Below are 15,188 nucleotides of genomic sequence, written 5' to 3' on the forward strand. Positions count from 1 at the left end.
CTTCAAGGAGAACTACAAACCACTGCTCAAGGAAATAAGAGAAGACACAAACAAATGGAAAAGCACTCCATGCTCATGGATAGAAAGAATCAATATTGTGAAAATGGTCATACTATCCAGAGTAATTTATAGATTCAATGCGATCCCCATCAAGCTACCATTGACTTTCTTGAAAGATTTAGAAAAATCTACTTTAAATTTCATATGGAATCAAAAAAGAGCCCACACAGCCAAGACAATCTTAAGCAAAAAGAACAAAGCCGGAGGGATTATGCTACCTGACTTCAATCTATACTATGAGGCTACAGTAACCAACAGCATGGTACTGGTACCAAAACAGGTATATTGACCAATGGAACAGGACAGAAAGAAGCCTCAGAAATAACACTATACATCCACAACCATCTGGTCTTTGACATACCTGACAAAAACAAGCAACAAGGAAAGGATTTCCTATTTAATAAATGGTGTTGGGAAAACTGGCTAGCCATATGCAGAAAACTGAAACAGGACTCTTTCCTTACACTTTATACAGAAATTATCTCAAGATGGATTAAAGACTTAAGTAAGACCTAAAACCATAAAAAAAAGAAGAAAACCTAGGCAATACCATTCAGGACATAGGCATGGGCAAAGACTTCATGACAAAAACGCCAAAAGCAATGGCAGCAAAAGCCAAAATTGACAAATGGGATGTAATTAAACTAAAGTGCTTCTGCACAGCAAAAGAAACTATCATCAGAGTGAAGAGGCAACCTACAGAATGGGAGAAAATTTTTGTGATCTATCCATCTGACAAAGGGGCTAATATCAAGAATCTACAAAGAACTTAAACAAATTTATAAGAAAAAACCCCATCAAAAAGTGGGCAAAGGATATGAACAGACACGTCTCAAAAGAAGACATTTATGCAGTCAGCAAACATGCGAAAAAAGCTCATCATCACTGTCATTAGAGAAATGCAAATCAAAACCACAATGAGATACCATTTCATACCAGTTAGAATGGCAATCATTAAAAAGTCAGAAAACAACAGGTGCTGGAGAGGATGTGGAGAAACAGGAATGCTTTTGCACTGTTGGTGGGAGTGTGAATTAATTCAACCATGTGGAAGACAGTGTGGTGATTCCTCAAGGATCTAGAACCAGAAATACCATTTGACCCAGCAATCCCATTACTGGGTATATACCCAAAGGATTATAAATCATGCTATAAAGACACATTCATCCGCATGTTTATTGTGGCACTGTTCACAATAGCAAAGGCTTGGAACCAATCAGATGCCCATTAATGATAGACTGGATAAAGAAAATGTGGCAATATACACCATGGAATACTATACAGCCATAAAAAAGGATGAGTTCTTGTCCTTTGCAGGGACATGGATGAAACTGGAAACCATGATTCTTAGCAAACTAACACAAGAACAGGAAACTGAACACCGCATGTTCTCACTCAAAACTGGGAGTTGAAAAATAAGAACACATGGACACAGGGAGGGGAACATCACACACCAAGGCCTGTCAGGGGGTAGGGGGCTAGGGGAGGGATAGCATTAGGAGAAATGTCTAATGTAGATGATGGGTTGATGGGTTCAGCTAACCACCATGACATATGCATACCTAGGTAACAAACCATATTCTGCACATGTACCCCAGAAATTTAAAAAAATTGAACTGAAATTGGTATGAATGTAAATCCTAGGGAAATATAGAGGCTTCTGGTAACAGTAGAAGCCTCCTGAATTCAAAGAGCAGAAGCTGTTTCTGCATAGGGAGAAATCCACACCTGTAGCTTTGTTTTCGGTCTTTTTTTAATGATTATTTTATTTATTTATTTATTTTTTATTTTATTATATATTATATGTTCTAGGGTACATGTGCACAATGTGCAGGTTTGTTACATATGTATACATGTGCCGTGTTGGTGTGCTGCACCCATTAACTCGTCATTTACATTAGGTATATCTCCTAATGCTATCCCTCCTCCCTCCCCCCACCTCACAACAGGCCCTGGTGTGTGATGCTCCCCTTCCTGTGTCCAAGTGATCTCATTGTTCAGTTCCCACCTATGAGTGAGAACATGTGGTGTTCAGTTTTCTGTTCTTGTGATAGTTTGCTGAGAATGGTTTCCAGCTGCATCCATGTCCCTACGAAGGACATGAACTCATCCTTTTTTATGACTGCATAGTATTCCATGGTGTATATGTGACACATTTCTTAATCTAGTCTGTCATTGATGGACATTTGGGTTGGTTCCAAGTCTTTGCTATTGTGAATAGTGCCACAATAAACATATGTGTGCATGTGTCTTTATAGCAGCATGATTTATAATCCTTTGGGTATATACCCAGTAATGGAATGGCTGGGTTATTTTAGGTCTTCTGATGTTCTTTTAGCCTTTGGGCTCCCAAACTTTGAGTAGGCAAAGTAACTGTATACTCATATGCTTTAACCGCTGCAGCAGTGATAGCTGACATCTTTTTGCAACCATTTGGTACATTCATTCATTCATTTTATATAATAATGTTTAACTTTTATTTTGAAATAATTTCAGACTTTCAAAAAAAGTTGCAAAGATAATAGAAAGAATTTTTATATATCCTTTACCCGGATTCTCTAAATGTTAATATTACCTTGTTTGCTGTATCAAACACTTTGTGTGTATATATATATATATATGTATGTGTCATGTTATTTTTCTGAAACACATGAGAGTAAAATTCAGATATGGTACCCATTTACCCCTAATACATCAGTATTTTTGCTACAAACAAGCACATTCTCTTATATAACACAGTACAATAATAAACATCAGAAAATTATTGATATAATACTATTTATAGAACTCATTTAAATTTTGCCAAGTGTTCATCTAATTCTTTTTAATTTTTTAAAGAATTCTTTTATTCTTTAGTAAAGGATTATTTATATGCAGTAAAATTTACCCTTTTTAGTTTGCAGTTTTATGTGTTCCAGCAAACCCATAGGAGGAGGCCTCTAATGGTCTGGGCATGGTTTCCTGACCCTGCAACCACAGCTCTATGATGGATTCAAGAAAAGCTGTGACTTCACAGATTAGTTCTCATTTTTTATTGTTGGGGTTTTAAGAAGAGTAGCATTTTTTCTACTTTTCTACATACTGGCAGAAGCCAGATGTCCATTTTACATTTTATGATCATCTATAAATTTGATTTTTTTCTTACCACACCTTACTGAGAAAACATTTCAAAAGAAAAATCATTGTTTCCTGACATATCAGTAATGCAAAAATAAATCAGTGGAAACATTCAGGTAGATATGCATTATTCTTAGAAATTTCTTTCCCAGAGAACAAGCAGTCATCTGAAAAATGAAAATGATCACATCTTTATCAGGACACACATCTAATGTGGTGATATAGTGATTAACCATGGTTTGAAATTTAGATTTAATTATAGCTTCCAATAGGTTGTTTGCTGCAGTTGCTTCTGACCCACACTCAAATCATTATTCATTATTTTCCTGAGACTTACACACTTAAAAGTCTGATTGGATAGCATTCACCTCTGCCAAGCTCAGACATGGATTTACTTGCTAAAGGCTTTTAGCTAGATAGTCTACTCTGAAAGTTATAGGAAACCTTTAAGTATTTTGAAGGGAAACTAGCGATTAAAAAGAAAACGAATTGCCTTTATTATAGAGAAATCTAGATGCCTGGAATATCTATAGTGTTAACAGTTATACAGAAAATATTTATATTGTGAAGTAATGCAAAAGAAATTCCTGAATCTTATCCTAACACGATAATTTGCTACGCTAACGTTTTTTCCCTCAGGGCATGTGCCATGCTTCCCCTTACAGCAATAGGTTTTAGCTATATTAGGAAATTGTGTCATTTCTTAAAGGCAGCTGGTTACTCATGAACATTTATTGGACATCTTCTGTATTAGCTACTGGAGGAATCTGAAATACTGCAAAAGAAATAATTATTCTGAGCAATTGTCAGAAAGGTATGGCATTCTTTCTGGATCCACTTTGTCTAAACATACAACTCCCAGAGATATTCACCGTCACACCACAGTCCCAGCTCCTCTGTTTATCACACTGTTCTGTCCTTTGAGGTTGAGACAAAGCCAACCATGGATTTCCTCTTAGTGTTCTCCCGTGAACCTTTAGTCTCTCTTACCCCTGGCCAACTGGACCCCTAACTCAGCTACAGTGGTCTGATGCATCTCCCCTGCAACCCAAACCTTCTACCAGGTACCTCACTGAATGAAAATATCCTCATCCAACTCCACAAAAAATCTGAGAAAACAAATTTATACCAAAGTGTACTTTACTAAGACATCTTTCTTAAGAGGATATCTTTCCTATAATATTTGTGTTTGTTTTCCTTTTGATTTGAACAGAAGAAGATGGTATAACCTCAGGCAGGTGGCTGCCTGCAGTCCTGCATATCACTCTGGGGGCTGGCTGCTGGTCTGTATGTAGGCAGACCGCACTAACCTTCACGTTTGAAAGCAGACTGCAGATCCACTCCTATTAGAGCATGTTTTGCAGTGAGCATAATGAGGTTGGTCTGTGTTATCTACACATTCCCGCCTGTTCATCTTCATGACACCTGTGTTGGGAGTGCCATCTTTGGAAACAGGACAAATTTTTCTCCTCTCCTTTTTTTGCTTGAATTTTCATCTTGGAATTCCAGTGTCAGTTTAATGTTTAGGGCTTATTTAACTGGCACAAATTCCAATCCAGGGTTCTGGGGCTCCCAAGCCATCAAGTTTCCGGGTGGGAAAAGATTACAGTAGTCCCTTCTTATCCACAGGAGATATGTTCCAATATTCCCAGTGGGTGCTTGAAACCTTGGATAGTACCAAACCCAACATATACTATGTTTTTTCTATATATGCATACCTATAATAAGGTTTAATTTAAAATTAGGCACAGTAGGAGATTAACAAGCACATAATAAAATAGAACAACTATAAGCAGTATACTGTCATCAAAGTTATGTGAATGTGGTCTCTCTCAAAATATCTTATTGTACTATACTCACTTATTTTCCAACCACAGTTGACTGTGGGTAAGTGAAACCAGGGGAAGTGAAAGTACAGATAAAGGGGGACTACTGTATTCTCTCCTGACTTTAAACTAAATAAAGAAGACCAGTCATCCCCCTACTTGTTCCCTCTAAGCAACTAACAGAGGAAGCACTCCTTCTTCTGGGTGAGCCTCCTTGGGGGGGCCCAAGAAATTGTAGTGCAACACTGCATACCCATTCCCAGGGGGCCCAGTATGTTACTGCATTGGGCTTGGCTCAAGAGATAACAAAGTAAAAAGACATTCAGTGAATTAAGTTCTCTGTAGTCTCACCACTGTAAAGAACTTCTTTTAAGTCCTCTGGTGTTGAACTGGGGAGGCAATACCATAACCCCATACCTACAACCAGTTTAGAAACACATGTAAGAGAATAAAAAGAACCTTAGAGTTCAGTCAAGCCAATGTGCTGTGAGAGGTTAGGGATGGGTGTGTGAAAAATTGAGCCCTTTAGTTCAACTTTAGAGAATCTGTACTTGTATTCACTTTATTTTGTACCATTTTATACAATATTTGTTTTGAGGTAAGAGTTTCCTCCTAGGAATGTATACAAGTATGCAAAGGTATATAAAAGGATATTCTTAAAATTTTTTAAAACAGAAATATTGGAAATAACCTAAATGTCCATCAAAAGGCTAATGGATAAGTTGTATTCAGTTATTTAATGAAATAAAATACTGTATAGCAGAGAGAAAATCAACAAATTAGAACCTCATATATATATATACACACACACACAAATAAATTTCAAATAGATAATTTTTTTTAAAATGGATGCATAAATATATCACTTATTGGAAATTTAAAATATTAAAAACATCAGCCAGGTACGGTGGCTCACGCCTGTAATCCCAGCACTTTAGGAGGCCAAGGCAGGCAGATCACCTGAGATCAGGAATTTGAGACCAGTCTGGCCAACATAGTGAAACCCCTACTCTACTAAAAATACAAAAAATTAGCCGGGCATAGTGGCCCGCACCTGTAATCCCAGCTACTCGGGAGGCTGAGGCAGGAGAATCACTTGAACTTGAAAGGTGGGGGTTGCAGTGAGCTGAGATCACACCACGGCACTCCAGCCTGGGTGACAGAGTGAGACTCTTTCTCAAAACAAAAACAAAAACAAAAGCAAAACAAAAATCACACAAACAAAAAAAAGATGTATTATTTTGAAATGTAGTTAAAGCATAAAAACATGGATACAAATGAAAATATGAATTTCAGGTAGAGATTTTCTCTCTCAGAGAAATAGGGTTGGGGATGAGTACCTAAGAAGTTTGAATTGTATCTATTTTATTTTGTAACATGGTGGTAGATAAGTGTTTACTTTATTCTATATAATTTTTGTTCTGAAATATTGCATTATAACAATTTTAAAAAGAATGAACCCTTTTGATTTAAAAAAGCTTGACAGCCAATGAACAAGGTAAAGGAGGGTCAGGGATGTTGAGATGCCCAAAGTTACAATGGTCTCCAAGCAAACCTCTGTGGCCCCTTCCAGGAGTGCCTCTTAAGTCCCATCATGACTCCTGGAGTAGTGGCTCTCAAGCTGTAGCAGACTTATGGCGAAATACATACTTTGCCTTTACCTTCACCTGTGATTCTCATTTGGTTGGTTTGAGGTTGGGCCTGGGAGATGCAATTTTTATCAAGCATGCCAATGATCTTGGTGGGGACCATCAGGATACTTTTGAAAAACACAGATCAATCCCCAGGAGCCCATGGTCCTTCAAGCCTTTGCCAGAGACTCATCACTAATAATTATCCAGAGTCAAATAAGGATTGAGTATAAGATCCAAGGAGCATCAGAGCTATGACTTTCTATACTTGCTAGTGATTGTTTCTGTTTCATGCTCAACACCATGAAACCCCTTGGAACCTGTGTGGTTTTGGTGGGGCAAGAAATAATGTTAAAATGTGATGGAGAAAGCTGGAAACAAGTCCTGAATGTTGCTACAAATTATCAGAGATGAAACTAACAGTGTAAGGGGAATTACATAAACAGTAACTTGGCATTAATTGTGGATGGATGCTGTTATATACTCTTTTCCCCCGTTACCAAAATGAATTTTTTTTTTTTTTTTTTTGAGATGGAGTTTCACTCTTGTTGCCCAGGCTAGAGTGCAGTGGTGCAGTCTCAGCTCACTGCAACCTTTGCCTCCTGGTTTCAAGCAATTCTCCTGCCTCAGCCTCCTGTGTAGCTGGGACTGCAAGTGCACACCCACCATGCCCAGCTCATTTTTGTGTTTTCAGTAGAGACAGGATTTTGCCATATTGGCTAGGCTGGTCTCAAACTCCTGACCTCAGGTGCTCCACCCACCTCGGCCTCCCAAAGTGCTAGGATTACAGGCGAGAGCCTCCATGCCCAACCAATATCTTGTGTTTTTTAACATACCAGAAAACATGGAAAAATGTAAAGAAGATGCAACCCACCTTTACTACCACAGCTGAAATAGCAGATATCCGTTATGGGTGAACTGGCTGATGTGTTCATAGCTTGAAATTAGCCACAGTGAAAGTATTTACACCACAGAAATAGGCAAATGGCATAAATCAGAGCCTTCACTTCTATCCTAGTCTTAGTTGTTAAACACTTAGTAGCAAACCGTTGAGCCATACACATACACACATATGTGAATGTATTTATATACAAATGTTTATATATATATTTCCCCCCAATATTTAGATAATACTATAATTCAGTTTTAAACTTTAAATGTTTTTCTGACCTAAAGAATATCCAAGCTATCCTGGGAAATTAATAGAACATCTCTTTCTCATATCCTATGTAGGGGGAACAAGGACCACAAGGCTTTCCAGGCCCAAAGGGCACAATGGGCCGTGGCCTCCCAGGCCAGAAGGTAAGTGTCTCAGGATCTTAGAGAAATGCTTAGGCTTAGGATCTCAATAGCTTCACTTTAACTTTGGAAGAACTCTCATATATGTGTCACGTGTCCCCTTACAACTCTCAGAAGAAAAAAAATCCACTTGAAATTAAATCCTTGTGCATTGCTTTTTCTACCTAGAAATAGGTTCATTTTATTAAATGTCCTTTTCTTCGAGAGGCTGAGGCAGGGGGATTGCTTGAGGCCAGGAGTTCAAGACCAGCTTAAGCAATATAGTGAGATCCCATCTCTATGTTTAAAAAAAAATCTCATTTTCTTTATTCTCAGAAGATAACTAATAAAGGATTTATTAGTTATCTTACAACATACTTACAACATACCATGTAGGAGATACCAGATAACTCAGCAACTTGGTAAATTGTGTAATAGTTGTATGTCCTGAAAGGTGAACTGATTAGATGGTATTATTATATCTCAAGGTCCCTTCACTCTGAGACCTCTGGTTCGTCATGAATTAGATTATGATATCTGATGGGATATAAATAAGTTACCCCCCAATTTTTTTTCAAATACCGCATTTGTATAAACAAGAACTGAAGATCTTCAAGAGATGCCAGTTGCAGATAAACCAAAGTATAGAGCTTTTCTTATCTGGCTTTTATATTCACATTCTGAACCTATCATTTTACCCTATTGTGTAAAGGGAGAGCATGGAGAACGGGGCGATGTGGGAAAGAAAGGTGATAAAGGAGAAATTGGAGAGCCTGGATCTCCAGGAAAACAGGCAAGAAACATTTTTTAATGTCTCACTGTGATTTTATACTCTAACTGGTTCCAACCTATATTGACTTTTACTCTTCTTCCCCTAAGTAGGGTTTACAAGGACCCAAAGGAGACCTAGGACTTACAGTGAGTATCCATTCTAGAGGGTAATTGAGTGTTTTATGCTTGCAAAATTTTTGCATTCATGCTTTAGCTTTATAATTGTGAATTGTTCGATGCAGAATTCCAGTTTCTATTTAAATGAGAGCAACTACTACCAGCCCAGTGTTGACTTAGATGCATGAGGTAATTGAATCTGACTGTGAGGGGAGAAATAAAACTTTGTCCTCCCTTATGGTGGGTGTGTGTGACTACTCCATTCGGATCCTTGGTAGAAATGATCACACTGCTATTACTGGCCAACAAGGAGGTGGCTGTTTCAAAAAAGCCAGATTACCAAATAACTTTAATTTGTGTGGTTCATCTCATTTTAGAATGAGGACTTTTTTCCTGAACTAGTTCCTTTAGAAGTGCTCTGAGGAGAGCAGCAATCACAAAATTGGGATTACATTTATGTATTGATTCAATTATTCAATAAGTATTTTTTGAGCATCCACAAACGTTTTCCTGTTCTTCTCCCCACACCATTAAGAACGGAAAACGGACTCTTTAAAGTCTCATGAGTGGAAGGCAAACTCTCATTCTTCCTTTCTGATTTGAAGGCAATCCATCTTCTGGGGTTGAGGAAAAACAGATACCTTTTCCTTTTTTCCTGTTGGACTTTTCCAGGGGTTGTGGTCTAGCGGGGCTGACTCGATGTACTGTACTAGGAACATCCAAGTGTGAGGGAGTGACGGTTCAGGTGGTGAAGGCAAGAGCTGAGAGCTGGGCATGTGACCAACAGAACTGCACATGTGTTCTGTGGGCTGTCTGCCTTTTTCTCTTTGCTGTTCCCCACCATAAGTCAGACCCCCAAAGATGCCCATAGTAGATGAAGTAGCTACATATGCACAATTTCTCCCCAAAAGTAGCAGGGGAGAGTGTATGTAAATGAGCAGAGGAATGTTTCCTGTAGGTCTATACCTGCCATACTGTCCCAACATGGGGAGAGGGACTGGTTTCCTTTCTCCATTCGTTTATTCATTCATTTCACCAACCATTTTTATTGGATGTATCCAGTAAACCTTACTCTGAGTCAGGCTCCAAAATAGGCACTGGGGAAATAGTGGAGATGAGGCTACCTCTCAGAACTGAAGGAGCTCACAGCCTGGTGGAGAGAAAGACAACAAAGAATGTTCACCTACAGAGTGATAAATGCTATGATAGAAGAAGTGATCTGGGGGTCCAGAGCAGACAGAATGGTGTATGATGGTGTTTGAGGGCAGGATGGGCTTTATCTCTTGAGTGGAAGCTTTTCAACCAAGAGGCAGAGACCTTAGAAGTAGGGACATCATTCTGCTGACTTTGGCTTTCTAGATTCTGGAAGAAGAGACTAGCAAGACAAGAAGAGTGAAGGAAAAGAGAATTTGCATTAAGTGAGAATTTAGTGTGTGACAGGCTCTGTTAGGCTCCTCTACATCAGTACATGTTAGGCTCCTTACCTAGTACTGCAGGGTGTTTTAGAGGCCCCTGCTCTGGAACCTTGGTCCTTTTCCAACTGCACTCCTTCCTCCAGGTGAGAAGTCCTTGGGGCCAAAGCGCATGCACATATGTCCCTCTGTGCCACACACTGGAGGCATGGAATTCCAGAATTCTTGGTTCAAATGGCCACAGGTTTGGAGAGCTGAAGCACTGGCCTGGATGCACAGGTCCAGCCAAGAGGTGGCCAAACAGCAGGTGGTTTCAGGGGATTTGGACAGAGCTTGGAAATGAGGACTGGTTCATGGCATGAATGCTGGCCAAACCCCCATGCAGTGTAGGACTAGTGGGTTGTGGTACAAGAAGACGGTGACAGGCTGATGGCAATAACCTTCTCTTACCTAAGATCCCACCTTTAATCTGCATGATAGCTCCATGAGGTAGATAGTATCTCTACATCAAATGGAGACACACAAGTTGGTTGACCATTACACCCAAAGTCATCTAGCTGGCACGTAGCAGAGCCCTTATAGCTAGAGGTGGCCTGTCTGATACCAAATTCAGGCTACTCCCCCATGAAAGCTGTTCTCAAAAGGCCTCTTTCCTCTCTCCCTCTCATCCTTTCTGTGATCTAATGTATCCCCCAATAGCTATCAATTGTGCAGATCCATTTTAGACTAACAAGCTCCTCTTTTAAGAGGCAAATGCCACTGATGGCATTAAATGTTTTAATACATCCCATAAAATTATTTAAAAAGTCTCTGTGTCTCCATCTGTCACTTTGGTGTTAGCATTTCCCAGTGTCTGGCCTCAGTCTTCCCTGTCTTCAAACTCTCAGGGAATGCAGCCACTAAAGGCAGGGGACATACAGTTTGAAAAGGCTAATTCAATAGCACAGTGATGGCATATCGTGAATGAAAAAATAGTGTTTTTATTTTAAACAGAAAGAATATATTTATCGAATGTGGGGAAGGGGAAACACACTGGTTTTAAAAAGGCTGAGAAGCTCTGCTCCAGGCAATCTTACTTTTAGTCCCTGTTTTAACAGGCAAGTGTATGCTGGCATTTCTTAAATCTACCCCCTGCTTGGACAATTCTCCTGAGCACCAGATCTTACATCCTAGGCTGCCCGTGGACATATCTAGTTGGATGTTTTATAGATGCATGAGACTCAACCACACTCAAGCTGGGCTCCGTCATCTTCATGAGCTCCCAACCTGCCCCCATCCCACTCCTGCCTCTCTCAGAGTATGGCCCCACCATCATTTGCCTCCTCTTAGACTCTTTCTTTCCCTCATCCTTTCTTCCAGTTACTCACCAAGCCCCTCATCTTCCCCTGGAATGTCCCTCCAGGCCTGTCCTCCTCATCTGTTACTACTACCACAGCCTTCCGATGTCATTTTTTTTTTTTTTTTTTTGCCTGAATTATTTAGGAACCTCAAACCCCTCCACTGGCTGCTATGATCATCTCTCTTAAATAAAAGTTCCACCAGAGCTCTTCTCTGCCTAGGGATCATGTGAGTCCCACTGCCCAGGATAAAATTCATACTCTTCAACATGACACAAAGGTCCTCAAGGGTCCATCTGTCTCCAACATTTCTTGCATTGTTTCTGCTATGTGCCCTGATTCATAAGTTTACTCGGGTACTGTAATGCAGTATGCTCTGAGAGAAGGCCGACCCCCTTGCCTAAATGTTCCCCTTCCCTGTCCCAACCTGGTCAGAGTCTGCCTACCTGGACCACAGTCCCATCCCCATTCTCCTGCCCCAGGAATTCCCAGCAGATTGAGATGGTTCCTCGGCTGTCCACAGCACTTATGAAAGTCTTTGTCTGTCTACTTCCTAGATTGTGAATCCTTTGAGGGGTATAAATATGATGCCTTCATCATTGGCACCAAGTAGCCAAGGTAGTTATTCAGTGATTTCAGGGGAAGGAATGAACTCTTCCAGTCACTTAAATGCAAAGAACATGAAGAAAACATTTATATATATGGTGACTTCAAGCATTTTAAACCTGATTATGCCACAAAATATCTTGCAAAATTAAAATCCAACCTTGATACATGCATTGCTCTTATAAGTGAATAAAAAGCAAATATTCCCATAGAAAAAGGTAGGACAAAGAACATACACAGGTATGCACAAGAGAATACAACTTGGAAACATGCATATGAAACGAAATGTAGCCTCACGAATATTTTAATTAATGTAATTTAAAACAATGATTTTGATCTACCAATTGACAAAGATGATATAATAATAACAGCCGGTATTGTGTGGCTAAAATAAAACAGATTTTCTTGTCTACTGCTGTTGGAGGTGTCAGTTACTGCAACTTTTCTAAAGTACAGTATGAGAGTGTATATTACAGGGACTTTAAGTGGCCGTACATTCAATTTCAGTAATCAAGTTTTTCAGAATCCTTAATAATGTGGAAAATGAATTATAATATAGTATTGTGACAAATTATAACCATAAAACTTGATGTATAGTATTTTCTCCATTTATAAAAAATTAAACATAAATATATAAATACATACATTTCCCCTTTCTAGATATTTTTAATATAAATATATAAATACGTACATTTTACCTTTCTATACATGTTCTTGTTTCAGATTTTTTTAAACGTCTTTTTAAGTGTGGGAAAGCATGACAAAACCTAGAAAAAAAGAAGACTGTTGACTCTCATTTTGTAGAATTGCATTATATAACTCAGCATTTTGGTAGATGTTCTTTTTAAATAGCCACTTGGAATCATTAGCTTTTATGTACAGTTTAAAAAGTTAAATTAAAATATAATGAATATTCCCCATATATTCTACTTTTAAGCCATGTTACAGGCTACATCACCTCCACCTTGATTCTGTCATTATAGATTTGTTCTTAAAAGTTTTACTTTTGCACCTGTTAAAATTTATTTTCTTAGATTGGGTCCACTGGTCTTCCTGTTGAGATCTAGGCTTCTGTTAATCATCTCTTTTAGCTTCAAGTGTTTGACAAATGTGGAATCCTGCCTTCTCTAGTCTCATCGTACTTACTTACAAACACACTGCACAGGGAAGAGCGTTGGCAGCTTTATTTCTGGTACACAGCTCATTTCAGGCCCTTCTGATGGAGCTCATGGGCAGCAGGACAAGGAAAGGGCATTCAGGAACACGGGGAAATGTCACAGAAGAGCCAAAGCGAGAGTGTTAAGAAGCTGAAGAGAGGACTTGAAAAATCAGGAACTAGCACAGAAAAAGAAGGGAAAACACAGCACAGAATGAATTCTCTGCAGGCATTGGGGCTTGTCTTGGTTGCTCAGCACGTGTGGTTTAAATTGTGTAACTGAATGTATAGATAGTGCCACACCACTGTAGGTATGTTAAAGTCGCCAGACCCTGTGTTGATGTGTGCATTAACATTGATTAATCCATACCATAGCCCTGAGACACAGATACTATTAGGGCACGAAATGCCTGAGGTCACACAGCTGATAAACGCTGCAGTTGCAATTTGAATTCCAAAAGTCTCAGCTATTAAGTTTCACAGCTCAAATGCATTTTAGTTATGGTATATTATAGTCAACTTTTGATTTCAGTGTTATTTATTTTATTTTCTGCAGTGAAAGGATTAAATCAAATGGTCAATGCTGATTGTAATATCTTTTATAGCTATAGGAAAAATATTATAGTCATTCATATAGTAATACATTTTTCTTTTTATCCCCTAGAAAGAAGAAATTATCAAACTTATTACAGAAATATGTGGTAAGATTTGACTCTCAAGGAAAAAACATCACTTTAAAGCATCAGCCCCACTATGTACTGTGTTGGTGAGAGAATGTGTTTGTCCAGATGTATATTATATACCTAGTGGGAAAATGTAAAGCTCATTTGAAGTCAATGGATACTGAAAGGAAGCAGTAAGAGAGACTGTGGAAATCCTGATGTAAGAAAATAAAATCATCTTCCTAGACTGGTTAAGGCATGTGAGGGTGCCAGCCTAGAGTATGTAGGCAGCCGGGCCTTTTGTTAGCACAGTGCTCGTTTGTATTCTGTGACGTTTACCTGAGCTGAGAAGAAAAACTCGACAAAGGAAATATGACTACAAGAGCCAAACTGGTATTTGAGTCCAGCCTAGCTGGTGATTAGAATGTCTGTGTTTTTCCTGAAGCCATGAATTCTTTCTGAGTAGAGGTTTGAGTTGCACTCAGTCCCAAAGGTGGGAGGACAGAGTCACGTGTTCGCCTTGCTTCACAACTACTAAATCCTTCCATGGCTGAGTGGTAGACTTAGAGTTACCAGAAAGAGGAAGTAAAGAAAAGAAATTAGCCAAAAGACAAGAGACTAATGGAATAATGATGAGAGAATCTTCTGGGTTTAAAGTAGTCAGAGGCAGGCATATTGTTGTCCTTCTCTACAGAGAATCCCAGAACCAGCCTAAGAAGCAGCCTGGGAGTCTCTCTAGTGAGAGAGCAATCTAGACATGGCTTCTGGGTTCTAGAAGCCCTATAAAAATAGCACATGATTTCCTGATGGTTTTCTGCAGTAGGCTTGTTGAACAACACAAAGATATGAATAAAGAAACAGAACCCTGATAAATTTCCTGGTGACTCTGGCAACTGCTTTATGTGGTTTTTATCAACTTAAATAGAAGGTTTTTTTAATTGACTAGTGTTCTCGGGGATTACTCCCCTCAAAAGCTTTCATAGCATGGATGTACTGCTGGCCTCCTTGATAACGTGAAAGCTGCCATAGTTGTCATTGTGGGTGACTGGAGACATAAACTAGAGTAGTTAAGGATAGCTGTTCCTGTGTATATTTAAGATCCCAATCCTTCCACCACAATGACAATTTTTCATCCCATTACTTCATCCACTGGCCAACCTGGTGAGCAAATTTCAATTTTTATATACGGCTATGGTTGAAGACTGAAATATCAGC

At 39.1% G+C, this 15,188-nt stretch overlaps 1 protein-coding gene across 1 annotated transcript in view; it reads left to right on the forward strand.

The window, feature by feature from the left end:
- The window catches only part of COL28A1 (collagen type XXVIII alpha 1 chain), a 179,295-nt gene that overhangs the window by 142,108 nt on the left and 21,999 nt on the right, over positions 1–15,188 (forward strand). The window contains exons 28-31 of the mRNA XM_023224880.3: positions 7,868–7,936; positions 8,625–8,705; positions 8,795–8,830; positions 13,976–14,012. Of these exons, the coding sequence (XP_023080648.2) occupies positions 7,868–7,936; positions 8,625–8,705; positions 8,795–8,830; positions 13,976–14,012 (223 nt within the window). The remainder of the gene's footprint in view (positions 1–7,867; positions 7,937–8,624; positions 8,706–8,794; positions 8,831–13,975; positions 14,013–15,188) is intronic.

Source organism: Piliocolobus tephrosceles, chromosome 8 (genome assembly GCF_002776525.5).
Source record: "Piliocolobus tephrosceles isolate RC106 chromosome 8, ASM277652v3, whole genome shotgun sequence".
Classification (NCBI taxonomy): Eukaryota; Metazoa; Chordata; class Mammalia; order Primates; family Cercopithecidae; genus Piliocolobus; species Piliocolobus tephrosceles.